At 46.7% G+C, this 17,648-nt stretch overlaps 1 protein-coding gene across 1 annotated transcript in view; it reads left to right on the plus strand.

Moving 5' to 3' along the window:
- The window catches only part of SERINC5 (serine incorporator 5), a 107,371-nt gene that overhangs the window by 42,562 nt on the left and 47,161 nt on the right, over positions 1–17,648 (plus strand). The window contains exon 2 of the mRNA XM_040225872.1: positions 10,167–10,328. Coding sequence (XP_040081806.1) covers positions 10,167–10,328 — 162 coding nt within the window. The remainder of the gene's footprint in view (positions 1–10,166; positions 10,329–17,648) is intronic.

Raw genomic sequence — 17,648 nt, forward strand, 5'->3', positions numbered from 1 at the left:
GTTCCATAAGTGGGGCGATATAACAGCTAGTGATAAAAGTTGTTGTACCTTACAAAGGGCACAGTGTTAGCTCTGGTTAGCTAATATCATTATGGATTAAATAAGCTTTACTAGGTTGCCCTACATTCTGTTCCTATCTATTTATTTCTTTGTGGCGGCACTGATTCTTTTTCATTGCTGTGCTGCAACCGTCTTGAGTTGCAGTGAGTGGTGGCTGCTTTCTAGTGGTGGTGCGCAAGCTTCTCACTGTGGTGGCTGCTCCTGGCTCTGGGCTCACAGGCTCCGGTACAGCACAGGGGTCAGTCATTGTGGTGCATGGGCTTGGTTTCCCAGAGGCATGTGGGAACTTCCGAGACCAGGGGTTGAACCTGTGTCCCCTGCATTGACAGGTCGCTTCTTCACCACCATACCACCGGGCAAGTCCTGCCCTATATTCTTTTGAGTGGGAGAAATCCAATAAGCCCTAAACAAACCAGCTTATTAACATATACATAGTATGTGTTGAGTTTCCTAAAACACGATCATTGTGTGAATTAGCGACTACCAGCCACCTGTATCTCTTATGCAGTAAGATACCTCCTTATTGAGCAGAGTAGTTGAGTGTTCTGACTCCAGCTTTCAAGGCACATCATTCCCCCGCAAAGCTACCGGGAACAGGCCGCACCAGGTTGGCAAGAGTTGCCGTTTTCCACTCCCTTTGCCTCCTGGTTGTAGAGAAGGAAAAGGTCTATGTGAGCTCGATGGGAAGATGTTTCTGAGCATGGAGAGGAGAATGAGCTGCAGAAGGCTGGTTGTGGAGACCCAGATTTAAATAAATACTGCTGTCGAAGTAGAATCAGTTCTTCCTTACCTATGCTGACTGCTGGTGATTCACAGAAAGTCCTGAACCCTCAAAAGAGAAGGAAGGCAAGCGGGCTGTGACGGGGCATGAGGAGTATGTGATGTGCCGCCAAAAGATGCGGAGATCAAAATTAAAAGAGCGCGCAATTTACTTTTATAAAATATTCTGAACCTACTTTTATGTCTTGAGTATTTTTCTTCTATTTTCTTGGTGTTACATGCCCCCGGCTTGCACAGGAACACCTGGGTTCTGCTTCCAACAGCTTCAACATCTTCCCTTTTTTAGGAACTTGCTACTGCTGCTCCATCCCCTCACTGTTTGTTAAGGGACAGTATTATAATTATTGTAGTTAACAAAAATCTCTGTGAAGTCTTTTCCTCAGTTCTGCTGAGCTCCTGCATTTCCAAGTGGAAAAGGACTGAATGAAGGTCCATGTCAGATTTGAAGCGTTCTTTCCTTTTGAAGTTTGAACTCAGTTTAGATGGCACTAAAGCCAACCAGGCTGTCCAGAGCTCTCGTGGAATAAGTCTGAATGAATGCTGGGAATCCCTGGTTGTCCAGTGGTTAGGGCTCTGGGCTTCCACTGCAGGGGGGGCATGGGTTCGATCCCTGATTGGAGAACTAAGATATCTGGCAAGCTGTGAGGTGTGCCAAAAGAGAAAAGCAAATGTTTCCCATGTTGCTGAGGGGCTTACACTCCCCCAGACTAAAGCACTGGAACTAAAAATGTGTCCTGAGTTTGGAGTGATTCTTGTAACAAAAGCGTCGTACGCAGCTTGTTTACCTTCCTAAGTGGAAGGAAGGGAACCCGAGGTAATGGGATGCCTGAGCCATGACGGTGAACGTGAGTTTTGGCACTGCCTCGGGAGCTGAACATTGCAGATGTAGTATGGAAGGCAGTGCTGCAGGGATGCTCATAGAAGCCACGGCTACACGAGGAGCCTTTGACTGCTCCACTTTTCAATTCTTCTCTTTCTGATTGATCTTTCTGCCTTCGTGCTTTGGGCTTATTAACCCAGTGTGCTTGCCTCTTGCAGGTCATTTTCATCATCTGAGAGTTTATGGGTGGGAGAGGTCAGGTCACCTGCTGCAGGGATGACCAGACTCTAGCAGGGGTGCCTCCGTGCCTCTGGCACCTGGTGCTCATTGGTGCTTGCATTTCCCCTGTGGAGTGAGACATTCAGCCTTAGAACCCACCTCAGGACTGCCATTGCCAATGAGTTGAGCACGAGATGAAACCTCTTTACCTATCCTCTGCTAGGCTCCTTCAGTGTGCAGATGAGGAAAACCAAGTCCCAGAACTGCGCAGAGTTAGAGTCCAGGCCCTCTGGTCCTCAGACCTGTACTCTTCCACCAGTGGGCTTAGGCAAGCCTGTTGGAATTGTGAAGACCAGACCTGAGGGAGGGAGAGGGGAACTCTTACAAGATACATGTGTGTTTATTTACATGGATTTTATGATTCTGTGACATCTCTTTGGCTTTCTTCCTTATTTCTTGCTATTTCCAATTGGTGGTGGTGTCAGCAGGGAATTCTAGATAATATAGAAATTGTGCTTTTTAATTTAACAAAAGAAGAGCCTGGAAGTTACTACCAGTCCTAACTCATGTTTCACTTCTGTGATCATTTCCTCATGTCCCTGGCATCAGTCCTTAGAAGCACTCTCAACCTGTTGACTTAAAAAAAAAAATTGCACAACGTGAGAGTTGTGAGTCAGGTTCTAGTTAGGGCAAGATGAGGACTGCAGCCCAGGAGAGAGCACCTCAGAGAGCCCTGAGAAACTGCTCGAAAGAGGTAGGGGAGAAGGACAGTATGTATGTGATTTTGGTAAAGGGGGAGTACGTACAATCAAGCATGTTTATTTTTAGGAGGTTTCTACTAGTCTTGTGAAGCTTCTGCTAGTCACAAGAAACAGTCATCACCATGAAGGATTTTAGTGCTTCTGTGGACATGAGGACATGTAAGAATTGGGCTCATAAAATCAGCTCCTGAGAATATGCAACTCTCTGAAGACCTGTCCTGCCAGTTTTCGCAGCTCAAAGACTTCTCTCCACCCTGAACTCCTTCAGAGGGTGTTGAGGTCAGCCGCTGCAGCAACACATGACTTAATCCTTGCAGAGGTGAAAGGCAAGCAAGCACCCAGGGCAAGCGACAGTTTGTGGTTGACAAGCCCAAGGCCAGTGGGGAGAGGACAGGGACGTTGACTGGTGTTTATTATTTTGGGGGGTGTGTGTGTGTGTGTGTGTGTGTGTGTGTGTGTGTGTGTGTGTGTGTGTGTGTGTGTCTGTGTGTGTGTGTGTGTGTGTGTGTGTGTGTGTGTGTGTGTGTGTGTGTGTGTGTGTGTGTGTGTGTGTGTGTGTGTGTGTGTGTGTGTGTGTGTGTGTGTGTGTGTGTGTGTGTGTGTGTGTGTGTGTGTGTGTGTGTGTGTCTGTGTGTGTGTGTCTGTGTGTGTTCTCCTTAGATAAGAGAGGAAAACTCACACTAAGGGGAAGGCCCAGCTCCAGGTAGCAGCAAGAGGCTGGCTTATCCTTTCATGTGGACTCTGCTCACCCTCCTCTTTGGAAAAAGCACCTTCTATTTAGAAAAGCCTTTACTCTTCATGCTGTGGTTATTTCAAAGGAAGTTAGATATAGGGTGTGAACAGCTCTTTGAAATTTTTTCTTTTTCAGTATATTTGAAGGAGGGGGAGTTCTTCAGAAAGAAAGAAATCACACAAGTCAATGCCACATTGCAAATATTTCTGTATCAATATCTCAAAACATAGTTACTTATCTTAAATAGTCTATTTGCTTTTTTTTTTTTTAATCACAACGGCAATACACATACATGGTTAAAAACCCAAACAGGAGAGCAGAACTGTGAGGCATAGCTGTCTTATTTCCCTCCCCACATCGAGGCCCAGCCTCCTAGGCCCACCCTCTGGCTGATTGACGTTAGCGGTCTTTGTATCCACACACCCCACTTATAGATACGCATTACTATAAAGTATCCGGCTCTACTGACTGTGTTAGTTTACCGTCGTAACCAAGTACCACAGACCAGGTGGTGTAAATAAACAACCGACATTTAATTGTTCACAGATCTCGGGGCTAGAAGTCCAGGATCACGAGAGGCTTCTCTCCTTGACTCGTAGATAGCTGACTTCCCCCCGTGGCTTCACATGGTCTTCCTTCTGAGTGTGTCTGTGTCCTAATCTCTTCTTCTTATAAGGACCCCAGTCATACTGGATTAGGGCCCACCCGATGACCTTGTTTAATCTTAACTTCCTCTTTCAGGGCCCTCTGTCCAAATAGTCACGTGCAGAGATACAGGAGATTAGGACTTCAGCATATGATAGGAGGGATGAGCATAAAGACACAGTTCTGCCCATAACGCTGCCTTCTTCTTTTAAACTATGTCTTGCTTTGTGGAGAGTCCATAATTAATTTATTCAGTCCCTGTGCAGCTGGAGACTAAGACTGTTTTTATGCTTTTAATGAGCAATCTTACACTTAAACCTCTGTGCCCTTGTGTCATCATACCTGCAGGACGAACTTCTAGAAGAATTGTAAACAGTGTCCTCCCAAAGGATTGTCTTGGGTCCCTCTTGAATGTATACTGATTTCCTGTGGGGAAAGATTGTGTGCAGAAATTCAAGGCCTTCATAATTAGCCCTCTGTGATACAGTGTGGGCGTGAGAGGTTGAGTACAGCATGTGCCGTGTACCCTTGGCCTTGTGGAGTGGGGTTGTGAGCCCTTTCGTTTGAGGAGTGTTGCTGTTAGGAATTTATCGTATGTTATTCATTTAGCATCTGTTTATTGAGCCATTGATGGGCACTGTTTTGTTCATAAGTTGTTTGTTTTTCGATAGATTTTATTTTTAAGATGTTTGGGGTTCCAGCAAAATGAAGAGGAAGGGACAGAGACTTCAAACATAATCCGTTCTTCCTCACCCCACCATCCCTCTCCCATTGTTCACACCCCTCGCTACAGCGGCGCATTCACCCCACCACAGCTCTCCCATTGTTCACCACCCCCCACCAGAGTGCTACATTCTTTACACAGCTCTCCCACTATTCACAACCCCCACCAGAGTGCTACGTTCATTACACACACAGCTTTCCCATTATTCACACACCCTGCCAGAGTGGTTCCTTCATTACACACACAGCTCTCCCACTATTCACACCCCCACCAGAATGCTATGTTCATTACACACACAGCTCTCCCATTATTCACACGCCATGCCATAGTGGTCGGAGAAGGCAATGGCACCCCACTCCGGTACTCTTGCCTGGAAAATCCCATGGACGGAGGAGCCTGGTGGGCTGCAGTCCATGGGGTCGCTAGGAGTCGGATACGACTGAGCAACTTCACTTTCACTTTTCACTTTGATGCACTGGAGAAGGAAATGGCAACTCACTCCAGTGTTCTTGCCTGGAGAGTCCCAGGGATGGGGGCGCCTGGTGGGCTGCCGTCTATGGGGTCGCACAGAGTCAGACACGACTGAAGCGACTTAGCGGCAGCAGCGGCAGCAGCCATAGTAGTATGTTCGGTACAACCAGTGATCTATGTGGACACTTCATTATCATCTAAAGTCCACCGTTTACATTAGGTTTCACTCTGGGTGTTGCACATTCTGCCTTTGTTTTTTCTACCTTTTCAGTAGAAAGTTTAAGTCCTTTCGAATCAGGAATAACCAGACACAGACATTCATCTCCAAGCTGGTGACAGCCCCAGAAGTTAGACTGGCTAGGAATTGATTTCTCCAGTTTTGAAGTTGTAGGTTTGGGGACTGCCATGTATGCAGGTCAAGAAACAACAGAACTGGACATGGAACAACAGACTGGTTCCAATTGGGAAAGGAGTACGTCAAGGCTGTATATTGTCACCCTGCCTATTTAACTTATATGCAGAGTAGATCATGTGAAATGCCAGGCTGGATGAAGCACAAGCTGGAATCAAGAATGCTGGGAGAAATATCAATAACCACAGGTATGCAGATGATACCACCCTTAGGCAAAAAGTGAAGCGGAACTAAAGAGCCTCTTGCAGGTGAAAGAGGAGAGTGAAAAAGCTGGCTTAAAATTCAGCATTCAAAAAATAAAGATCGTGGCATCTGGTCCCATCACTTCATGGCAATATGATGGGGAAACAATGGAAACAGTGACAGACTTTATTTTCTTGGGCTCCAAGATCACTGCAGATAGTGACTGCAGCCATGAAATTAAAAGACGCTTACTCCTTGGAAGGAAAGTTATGACAAACCTAGACAGTGTATTAAAAAGCAAAGACATTACTTTGCCAACAAAGGTCCATTTGGTCAAAGCTATGGTTTTTCCAGCACTCATGTATGGATGTGAGAGTTGGACTAAAGAAAGCTGAGCACCAAAGAATTGATGCTTTTGAACTGTGGTGTTGGAGAAGACTCTTGAGAATCCCTTGGACTGCAAGGAGATCCAACCAGTCCATCCTAAAGGAGATCAGTTCTGAATATTCATTGGAAGGACTGATTCTGAAGCTACAATACTTTGGCCACCTGATGCGAAGAATGGACTCATTGGAAAAGACCCTGATGCTGGGAAAAACTGAAGGCAGGAGAGGAAGGGGACAACAGAGGACAAGATGATTGGATGGCATCACCAACTCAATGGACATGAGTTTGAGTAAACTCTGGGAGAAGGTGAAAGACAAGGAAGCCTGGCATGCTGCAGTCCATGGGGTCACAAAGAGTCAGACACGACTGAGCAACTGAATAACAAATGCCCAGAGTAATAAAGCTGTAAATGTCAGGGAATAAAAGATAAACCCATTTTATAAATTATACTCTTCCAGAAGGAAGGGGTAAGTCAGCAGGGCTGTGAGATTTTCCTTGATGCTAACATAACAGTACTTTCACGGATGCTGTTTTGAATTTCCACTTCCATGTCAATGATAGCTTAAGATAATGAGACGTAAGAGACGGGGGTTTGTTCTCTGGGTCGAGAAGATCTCCTGGAGGAGGGCATGGCAACCTACTCCAGTGTTCTTTCCTGGAGAATCTCACGGACAGAGGAGCCCGGCAGGCTACAGTCCGTGGGGTTGCAAAGAGTCAGACATGACTAAAGTGACTTAGCGTGCACGTAGTACACTTTTACTGTTTGTGATTGGCCTAGTTTTCTTTGATAAATGACTTGTAGGCTAGTAGAGCTCTGCTATTTGATTCTAATATTAGGCATGTGTGTGTATATATGTGCACACATCTATATCTGTCTATCTATATGTATGTGTGTGTGTATGTGGTGGTGGTTTAGTTGCTAAGTCATATCTGACTCTTTTGTGACCCAATGGACTATAGCCTACTGGCTGCTCTGTCCATAGGATTTCCCAGGCAAGAATACTGGGGTGGATTGCCATTTCCTCCTCTAGGGCACTGAGGGATCAAACCCGAATCTCCTGCATTGCAGGTGGATTCTTTATCACTGAGCCACCAGGGAAACTCATATGTATATACACATAAATGCCATATACAGAGTTAAAGTGAAAAATAAGGAGAATTTTGTTGATTTAAAAAAATGCACAAAATGAGAGTTGCCATTTAAGTTTTCTTTGGGGGCAAAATGAGGACTGTAGCCTGGGAGACAGCATTTCAGATAGTTCTGAGAACCTGCTCTGAGGAGGTGAGGGGAAGCTTGAATATATAGGAGCTTTGCAACAAAGACTTCCCTGGTGGCTCAGAGGTTAAAGCGTCTGCCTGCAATGCGGGAGACCTGGGTTCGATCCCTGGGTCGGGAAGATCCCCTGGAGAAGGAAATGGCAACCCACTCGAGTACTCTTGCCTAGAGAATCTCATGGACGGAGGAGCTTGGTGGGCTACAGTCCACGGGCTCGCAAAGAGTCGGACACGACTGAGCGACTTCACTCACTCACTCTGCAACAAAGGGCACGCAGTCTGAATATCAGAAGATTACTGTCCCCAGAAGTTTGGCACTTCGCTATGTATGGGGAGATGCAAGAGTTGGGTCTCATTGAAATTGTTCCTTTGATATATATCTCAGCTATTTGGGGCAAGTATCTTGTGTTTTCACATCCTGAGTTTCCTCAGAGCTCCTGGCTCACGTGGAGACTGCAATTGCTGATGACTGTCACATACTTGTTTACTGATATGGCAGGAAATAGTTTCATTTTCCAACTAAAAAATTAGGTCTATACAATGATACATGACTTTAAAATGATAGGATTAAACCAATATGATTTTCTCTTCATTTTCCATAATCATATTCCTCTGTTACTATTTGTCTTTAAATGATCAATTAGGCTCACATTATATCTGCATCTGTTCATTTTTCCCTCTGTGGAGATAGTTAAGTGTAAAGGTTGATTCTGCTTTGGGTAAGTTATGTCATGGCATGTATCATCTGCTTCTAAATATTTCTTTTTCCATGTAGGATAAATATTTGATCACATTTGAATTTGAAATACAGTAAAACTGGTTATCTAAGACCATGGAGCTTAAAGAGTTAGCCACCAGTGAATGAGGCAGTTGGGAAGGAATTTGAGAGGCAGAGGAGGGAGGCAGGGCTGGGAGAGGAGCCAGCTAGGCCAGTGGGAGGAGAAAACAGGGAGCTGCGAGGGAGAGAAAACAAAACTTGGGGCATATGAGTGGAAAGGGATCAGCAAATCAAAGACAGAGACTGTGGGTGAGTGAACTGTGAAGGAAGGTGGCCTGTAAGAACACCATAAAGGCAGCGGAGTTAGGGTTCTGCTGTGTGATCTGTTAGCTCAGCCTGGTAGAGGAGCTGATCTTGCAAAGCAGTGGCCCAGCCTTACGAGGCAGGAAGAGTCTTGAGGAAAATGGCTTAGAAAACTGCATGTAAGATGGAAAGAGCACATTAGGACATTTCAAGTAATGAAATAGTGCAGAATGACAAAGGGCTTAAACAACAGCGATTTCATGAAGTAGATTAAATAATTTGGGAAATGTGTATCTTTCCAAGATCTGTCCTGATGATTACAGCCTGTTGTCATCTTACTCCCGTGATCTCTTCTTACCATAAGTGATGTTTATAGTGTAGCCTTCTAACTGATGCTTGTTTTGAAGCCGTGCAAAACTCTCAACTTCCTGCTAAATCATGATCAAAAGATTACATTGTTAGGTTTTTATATATAGTGTTAAAACACATAGGTTTGGTGGTTATTTGTAGTTTATGGTAATCTCTTTTGTATTATTCTCTATTTACTAAAGAGCAAATTCCTCCCTGAAACCAGGTATGTCTGATTAGGTTATCCAAGGGACCAGCAGTACATTAAATATGTTACCACCCTTACTCTAATACATGAGGAGTCTGAGTCTTGAAAAGTAAGGAAACTTGCTTGGGGCTCATAGCTAATAGGTTACAGAGCCAGGTCCCAAATCCAGGCTGGCTGAATACTTTGAGCTTGTAACAACGCTGTGTTCTCTTGCCCGGTGGTTACTAAAGAATTAGTTCCTTTTAGGGCAGTGAAAATACTCTTAATACTCTAATGATGGATCGATATCATTGGACATTTATCTAAACCCGTTACATACAGGACACTGAGAATGGAGCCTTATGTAAACCATGGACTTGGTGTGATTTTGAGGTGCCAGAGCAAGTTCATCCTTGGTAAAAATTTTTTTAAAATGTACCATTCTGGTCAATGATATTGATAGTGGGAGAGACTGTACATGTGTGGGGATAGGGGGCATATGGGACATTGCTGTGCCTTCCCCTTAATTTTGTTGTAAAACCTAAAACTCTTAAAAAAAAAAAAATCTTCAAGAAAAAGAAATTAACGCCAGACCCAAACCTGAAAACTTAGTCCCTGTTTTTATTTAATATTCTCAAGTCAAATTATGTCCAGTTGCATTGACCGATAAAGCCCAGTCCTGCCCACTCATTGGCCTCAGGCCCAGCCTTCGTGTGTGAATCTCTGAGAGGTGCCTGTGTCTTTTGTGCTTCCTGTTTGTGGTAATCCGCCCCCTCCTCCGGCCCCCACCGTGCCATGCAGCTCGTTCTTTGGCTATGGATTTTGACACGTCTCTTTCTTGGGCTCAGCTTCTTGGTTTTCCCATCCTTCCCACCTCACTTAGTTCTTCTAGTTCTTGGCTTCTTGTGCTCTTCCCTGCTTGTTTTTGTCTGAGTGATCACAGTGCTTTGGGTGAAGGGCGCCTTCTCTGTTTAGCTATTGGGCATCTCCCAAGCCTCACCATGTTTATTAACGACAATGTCAGACCAGTCCTGGCAACAGCTTTGTTCACACACATGGGTGGGGGCTCACCTGCAGAGGCCTGGGCTCAGTGTCTATAAACGAGAGGCTCTGAGAAGACGCTCTGTGTTCCTTTCCCAGCTGGCCTGCTGCTGTGGGAACGCCGGCTGCTCCTACTGCTGTGGCCCCAAGGTCCGCCAGTCCCGGAGTACCCGCTTCATGTACGCGCTCTACTTCATCCTGGTCGTCATCATCTGCTGCGTCATGATGTCCGACACCGTGGCCAACGAGATGAGGGAGCACGTGAGTCAGCCCCTTCCACTCTGCCCATCACCGGCGATGGTTAATCAGAGGGTGTGGGAAGCATTCAGTGCAGAGCATGGGGCCCAGCCACCCGGGGTGGTTTGGGGTTATACCTGTTCTCCCCGAGCCTTGCTGAAGCCTCTTCAATGCTTTCTCTCTAAGCGGACAAACCCTTCCCCATCTTGATCTTTAGTGGTAGGTCAGATGCCTTCTGATGCTTTTGGTGGAGAAGATTGTATGTGTTGTCTTAGCTTTGCTGATGGCTGATTAGATGTGTAGTCTTTCCTTGTAGACTTTTGTACTTTTGCCTTGTCCTAATGATGACTACCAGTGTCTCCAGTCACAGCTATTATATGAACACTTAATGTGGCCAGTGTGGTAAAGCCTAGACCATCCCACACTTAATGAGGAGTGGGCTAAAGAGGGGGTTTTACTTTACTGGACATGTCACTTGTAGGGTGGATGTTTCCAGGGGTGAAGGATGGATTTTCTTCCAGTCATTGCCTGGGCAGTATCTGCAAGGTATCCCTGGTATGTGGTTCTGAGAGAGACACATATAGGACCTTTTTCTGGAATTTCCTCATAATGGGCCTAATGATGAGGGGTTGAGTTGGGGATTCTGAGGGAGCCCAATAAATAACGCCATCCTTCCCTTCTCAGGTTCTGAATAAACTGACAAAAAATACTGCAATGTCAGCAAGTAGATACGAACATCACTTTTATCCCCCCAAAAGCGGTATAAGACAGCATGACTCATATTTGCAAGGAAGTGGGCTTCCTACTACTGAACCCCCAAAAATGAGTCAGACTTAACCCACCTGGGGACCCCACCTGAGCCAGGGAACACTTCCTCTACAGCAGCACGTTTGCTGCAGGCATGTTCTCTGGGGGCAGCTCTCCTCGGAGGGAACGGGAGAGAAGAAGAAAGGCTGACCAGCTAGACCCCATTTGCCCCACAGACTTAGCGCTTAGCACTGCATCTTCCAGGGGCCCAGACCCATCTTCCCTTGCCCAAAGGGGCAAGGTCAGACAGTGCTCTCCTGGAACCATGGAGATGGAGCCACCAGGAGCAACTCCCAAGGAAGTGTTTACCCCTAACCTTAGGCTGCAAATGCAGATTATCTTAAATGTACTCAAGGGCCTCAGAAAAAACCATTTTCTTAGAAGTACTTGTTGGAGAAGGCAATGGCACCCTACTCCAGTACTTTTGCCTGGAAAATCCCATGGAAGGAGGAGCCTGGAAAGCTGCGGTCCATGGGGTTGCTGAGGGTCGGACACGACTGAGTGACTTCACTTTCACTTTTCACTTTGATGCATTGGAGAAGGAAATGGCAAACCACTCCAGTGTTCTTACCTGGAGAATCCCAGGGACGGGAGAGCCTGGTGGGCTGCCGTCTATGGGGTTGCACAGAGTCGGACACGACTGACGTGACTTAGCAGCAGCAGCAGAAGTATTTGTTACAGTCTTACCCAGTAGTTAAGGTAGGCCCTTGGAAGTTTTCTGTAGGGTAAGGCTCTTATTACTGGGGTTGTATGGTCTGGAATATATTAGAACTAATGTCAAAACTTGTGAAATTTAGATTCTTCTCTGATTGCTTTAAACATGGATCTCTGCTCAATAAGGCCCTGCGTTGGGGCCTATGGGGCCTTCAAACTTGAGAGAAAAGGAGCTTATAACTCAGAAGACTGGTATAAAGTCTCCTGAGGCTTAAAACCAGGTAGAAATTGTGCCATATGAGAGGATGCATGAAATGCTGTGAAGTTTGACAGCAGGGAGACCAAGGGCTAAGGCTGCTTTGTTTGACTACACCAGGTCCTACTATATCTCAGGTGTGTTTGCCACTCATCTCCTCTTACCATGGTTTAATCTTGAATGTTTGTGACAAGAAGTTTGAGAGGAGGAATCTTTGAAAGAGTAGATGTAACTCTTACTTTGATTACTTCAGCTTTTCAGGTAACTTAATGTTCTCTTTTTAAATGAACAAGCATTGGCTTAGGGACCCCACATGTCACTCTGGGAGAAACTGCCAGTGTATCCCCATTTGCCCCATAAGCGTCCATGGGACGCTTAAGAAACGTTTGATCTCTGTAGATTAGGCTTTGGATCGCAGAAACACAATCTCTTTAGAGAGGAACCCATCAGAAATGTTACTGGAGGTAAAGCTAATTTGGGAATGAAGAGACATATTTTAGGATGTGAGTTTAATAATAATAATTTGTAACATTTGATTGCCATCCAAGTAACCTTCCTCATGGAACAGTCCTCAACAACTCCAGCCAATATTTATGGCTTCTGGCTGATTGCAGAACTTTTAAGAAACAGAAGATTTTTTTTTTTTTTTTTTTTTAAGAAAAAAAAAATGGGGGGGAACAGAAGGTGCTGACTGATGTTGCTAGGGAAGGCTTCATGAAAGCAGTGACTCGTGTGATGAGTGTTTCAGTTGCTAATATCTGTTGGGTGATATGCCAGGTTTTATTTTAAGCATTTTACCTGAATCATTTCAGTTCATCACTACTGTACTCAACCTGAGCAATAGGTTGCCACTCTCCCTGCTCTACGGATGAAGAAACTGAGGCTCGGAGTCATTTACGTACCTTGCCCAAGGTCTCCATCTCCAAGTGGTGGAGCTGGGATTTGAACCTAGGCTGACTGAGTTCTTAGTGACTAGGCCCTGTAGGGCAAGGCATGTGTGGAAGGACAGGGAGGAGATGTGGGCAGGTAAAGTGACTTGCAGGAGTTTCAGGGCTAAGGTGAGGCATTTGGCTATGGTCTCATGGCAAATGGGAAGCCATTATAGATTCTTAAGTAGGAGGCTGTTGTCATAGAAACAGGCTGGGCTGCTTAGGGAGGTCGGGGCAGCAGTGGTGTGTGTGCAGAGCAGAAGGCGGAGGAAGGGAGGGGAGGAGGGAAGGGGCAACCCTGACTCCTCACAGAGGCTCTTATAAATGTTTCTGTGCTTGTCCCCTGAATGTACTTATTTGAAAATGGTTTGGCTGGGCTTTCTGCATAGGGAATGAGGCTCCCGTGGGTGAAACCAACCTTTTTCCATCTCTGAGGCCTCACAGGGTTGGCCGGCCAGCTGGTCACAAAGTCAGTTTGTTTCTTGGCCAGTGGAATAGAGGCTGACTTCATCCTCAGGCCTTGCTTGAGGGCAGGTGCTGAAAGGTCCCCTTGTGGGGACACACGCTGGGCTTTGCCGCAGTCCTTGCCCTCTCTTTGCTGGCCTGTGGAGATGTCGGAGGATGTGAGAGAAAGAGGGGAAAGCACGTATCCTTTCCCCAGTCCGGATGGGAGTGTGTAATTGCCTCCCACCCAGCAGCCCTGCCTTCGTGCGCACCGGCCAGGGCTCTGTCCAGAGCCTCGCAGGCCTCTGGTGTGAGCGTGAAGGGCACAAGGCAGCGCCTTTTCCGTTATTTTCAGTCTTCGCCTTGGCTGCAGAACGAGGCGGGTGTTGCAGTCTGAGCAAGAGGGAGCTGCCAAGAGCTGCTGGGCCAGACTTCGTCCTGCCTCTTCTCACTGTTTCTGCAGACCTGTGGAAGTTTTGTAATCGAATCCTGCTGACCTTCAAAGTCAGATTCCCTGGGGGGCTCTCAGGCCCTTTGCTGGATCCCCAGGTTGGGAAGTCTGTTGGGGGGTCTAGAGCTTCTGCAACAGTGCGAGAACTTCTTGGGTATAACTGTTCTCCAGTTTGTGGAGGACCCACCCACGGGCTCGTGCATGCGTGCTTAGTCGTGTCCGACTCTCTGCGACCTCATGGACCATAGCCCGCCAGGCTCCTCTGTCCATGGGATTCTCCAGGCAAGAATACTGGAGTGGGTTGCCATTTCCTTCTCCAGTGATAAAGTATGAAGTGAGTGAAGTGAAGTCGCTCAGTCGTGTCTGACTCTTTGCGACCCCATGGACTGTAGCCTACCAGGCTCCTCCATCCATGGGATTTTCCAGGCAAGAGTACTGGAGTGGGGCCCTTGGTGGAGCTAATGGCGACCTCCTCCTTCACGAGGACGAATGCCACACGCCGCGCCTCCCAGGACTGCCGCTGCTCGTGCCCCGGCCCTGCGGCAGGCTGCTGCTGACCCGAGCCTCTGCAGAAGGCCCTCAGACCCAGGCAGGTCTGGGTCAGTCTCTTGTGGGGCCACTGCTCCTTTCCCTGGGTCCTGGTGCACACAAGGTTTGGTGTGTGCCCTCCTAGAGTCTCTGGTGGATATGAAGTTTGATTTTAGACGTGATTGTGCCCCTCCTCCCGTCTTGTTGGGGCTTCTCCTTTGTCCTTGGTCGCGGAGTATCTTTTTGGTGGGTTGCCACATTCTCCTGTCAATGATCATTCAGCAGCAAGTTGAGATTTTGGTGTTCTCCCGGGAGAAGATGAGCACACATCCTCCCTTCTCCCCTTAGGAACTTCCTCTTTCTCATGAGCACTCTGATTCTGCTGTGCTGGTTGACCTGGCTGTGATTTCTGTCTTCTCCTGTGAGCATTTTTCCCATCTCACAACATACCGCCTGTTTTATTGCAAGTCATCGTTGTCAGTAGCTGTGTAATTCACTCAGAAATAGTCTTGAGATATGTGATGCCTGTGGGGATTAAAAATCCACTTTAGAACATAGGAGAACAACTACAAGATGGGTGAGAGATGTAAGCCTTCTGCCTGGCACCACCGAATCAAGATGTAACTTCTGTGTGGAGGGATGCTGACCCTGAGGTTTGGGCATCCTGGGAAGCTGTGCGAAGGAAGGCTGTTCTTGTTTCCTGTGGGGCAGGAGCTCTGAAGACTAAGCCAGTGCTGGAAAAGGGAGGGCATATATGGCCGTTGGGGCTGCCTCCCTGTGAGCTGTGTGCCAGGTCCAGGTAGGAAGAGCCCGCAGGCCCCTGCACTGAAGCATCTCAGATCCGTCTCCTCTAACCCGTGTTCACTTGGTCCCCAGGCTGACTCATTGATGGGGTGGTAGGTGGTGCCTGAGATGGCTGAAGCTTTGTGTCTTACTTTTTTTTCAGAACCAAAACACATCTTCCATATTTTGGAAGGCCGGTGTTTGTGTTGTTGTTGTAGTGTGTGTGGGTTTGCTTGAAATTTAAAATTTGAAGAATCGTTCCTTGTATTGAGAGGAGAAGCTACTATGATCTTTGGTTTTGATAGCAGTGGTTTTTTTGGTCCCTTCCTTTGTTGTAAAAAGTGTTAACGTTTTATAGTCTTAACTTGATCTCTTTTGGAGACATGTTTTGCTTTATATACATGACTTTCTGCTGGTGAGTTTAGGTCATTTTCCTCTGAGTAGAAATGTGAAATTGCATCCTCCCTATGATTGGATGAAAAGAGCATTTTGGTTCTTTTCAACACAGGGTGATAACGTAGGCAGAAAAGGAGGGCTGGATGAGATCCCAGAGGTGAGGGGCTGCCTCTGGCTGCAGTTCCTCAGCGTCTTAAAAGCAGCTTCTGAATTCCATTCTTTCCCTGAACTTGAGAAAAGCCAGCCCCAGCCCCGCCCATTAGCCAGGCCCACACCCAGAGATTTCAGGTGCCCCTGAAAACCTCCTAGCCTAGGAATTGTTCGTTGGTTTACAAGCTCTTCTTGTTTGGCCTGCAGATTTTTTTTTTTTGTAATGTGCGGTTGGCTGCCTGTAGAGGGCCAAGCCTGCTAGCTCACCGTAGACCCCGTTGCTGGATGCTTACCTCTATCCTTACTTCTTGCTTCCCAAGAAAGGCATTTGGATGTGCATCTCCTGAAACAGCTTAAGCTCTGAGTTTACGAGTTTGTGAAAAGGCTTGTGTGTATCAGAATGGACCCCAGGCTCGTTGCCCAGCCTGATGAGGAGAGAGGTTGCTGAGTGTGCTCAGTGGTCTGTGCGGATCTGTGCACACAGGCCCAGGCTGGACCCGAGAAGCCCCTTCCTGCCGTGGCTGGTCTGCCCTTGGCTTGCTGGAATCTGGCGTTTTTTAATCCGAGGAGCCATTTAGAGATTGTCCTAGTCACTTTGGTTGGGTGGACTCAGTGGACTGCTCAATCTCAGGACCCAGGTGGGGTGGAAGTGGGACAGTGATGGGATCTGAATCCGGCCCCTTTTTCAGTTACACTCCCAGCTTACAATCACCACCTCCCCCACCTTAAACACATTTCAAGTATATGTTCTAATCACGATTTCTACAGTTATTATGAAGTACAAATTTGCAAAGGAAGGCGAACAGGGATGGATGTTGAGGCTGCCAGCTATGGATTTAGGCCCTTGGAATGGAGGTAGCAGGATGGGCTTAAAGGATTTTTCTCTATTTATTCAGAAAATCCAGTCTCTCTCAACACATCCCCTAGAAGTGATATATAAATTACCTTTGGCCTGTATTTCCCAGTCATTTTCACTGTGCATTAGAAGGAGAAGAAGATGTGTTAATAGGAAATTCATGTATATTACCTGTATTAGCATAAGATTATTCGGAAGTAGATGGATGAAATTGAAATAAAGAAGTACTATTTATAGCCAGGCTTGTTCCAAGCCACATCCGTATCTGGAGATTCTCCCCACCCCCAGCCCCACCCCAGGCAGTGAAGAGGTCATGTCCTGACCTGATCCCTTCCCTGAGGCAACACTTTCATTTCTGGCTTCGGTTGTTCACATCCTGACGGGTCTGCTGGTTGAGGCAGGCTTTTCTCAGGACAGGCCCGGGATCCTGACAGATCATCCTCCCCACTTTTTCCAGGTCCAGTGCTGACCACCTACTTCCCCACAAAGGTCGTGCAGTGTTGGGTTTCCAGTCTGCTGTCGGGCAGTCCTGCTTCAGCCTCCCAGGCTTCCTGAGGTCACATTCCAGTTCTCTTATTGAGACTTGGATTGCCCTCCTGTCCCCGGCTTCGCATGTTCGCTTCCCTCAGACTTCTTTCTCTAGATAACTATCCCCATGGGTGACCTGAGGATGTTGTTGGAACTTGTATATCTCCCAAATGGTACTCCATTTTCAAATTCCAGAGTCCCCACAGGCTGTAGAGGAACACAGAAGCTACTTGCCTCAGAGAAAAACTTAGATTTCAGAATGCTCTCCCGAGTACACCTGTGGTCAGTTCAGTGACGTTTAGCCAGCTTTGGTGGTTCCTAGAGTTGACAGAGCTTTGATCCACTATGTTAGAGATGCTGAAATTCAGTAATGAGCTGTTCTACTTTTTATGTTTAACCTGCATTATTAGGAATATGAAAGCATTAGGGATAGTATTGTTTTGGGGAAAGCCTTCCTGTTCCCAGTCCCTTGCTAGTCACAGGGGATTAAAAAAAAACACAACATGAAACAAAATTACTAGTTAAAGAATCTGGTTAAAAAGATAATAGATGTGGGGGGGAG

The sequence above is a fragment of the Oryx dammah genome, unplaced genomic scaffold (assembly GCF_014754425.2).
Source record: "Oryx dammah isolate SB20612 unplaced genomic scaffold, SCBI_Odam_1.1 HiC_scaffold_26, whole genome shotgun sequence".
Lineage (NCBI taxonomy): Eukaryota > Metazoa > Chordata > Mammalia > Artiodactyla > Bovidae > Oryx > Oryx dammah.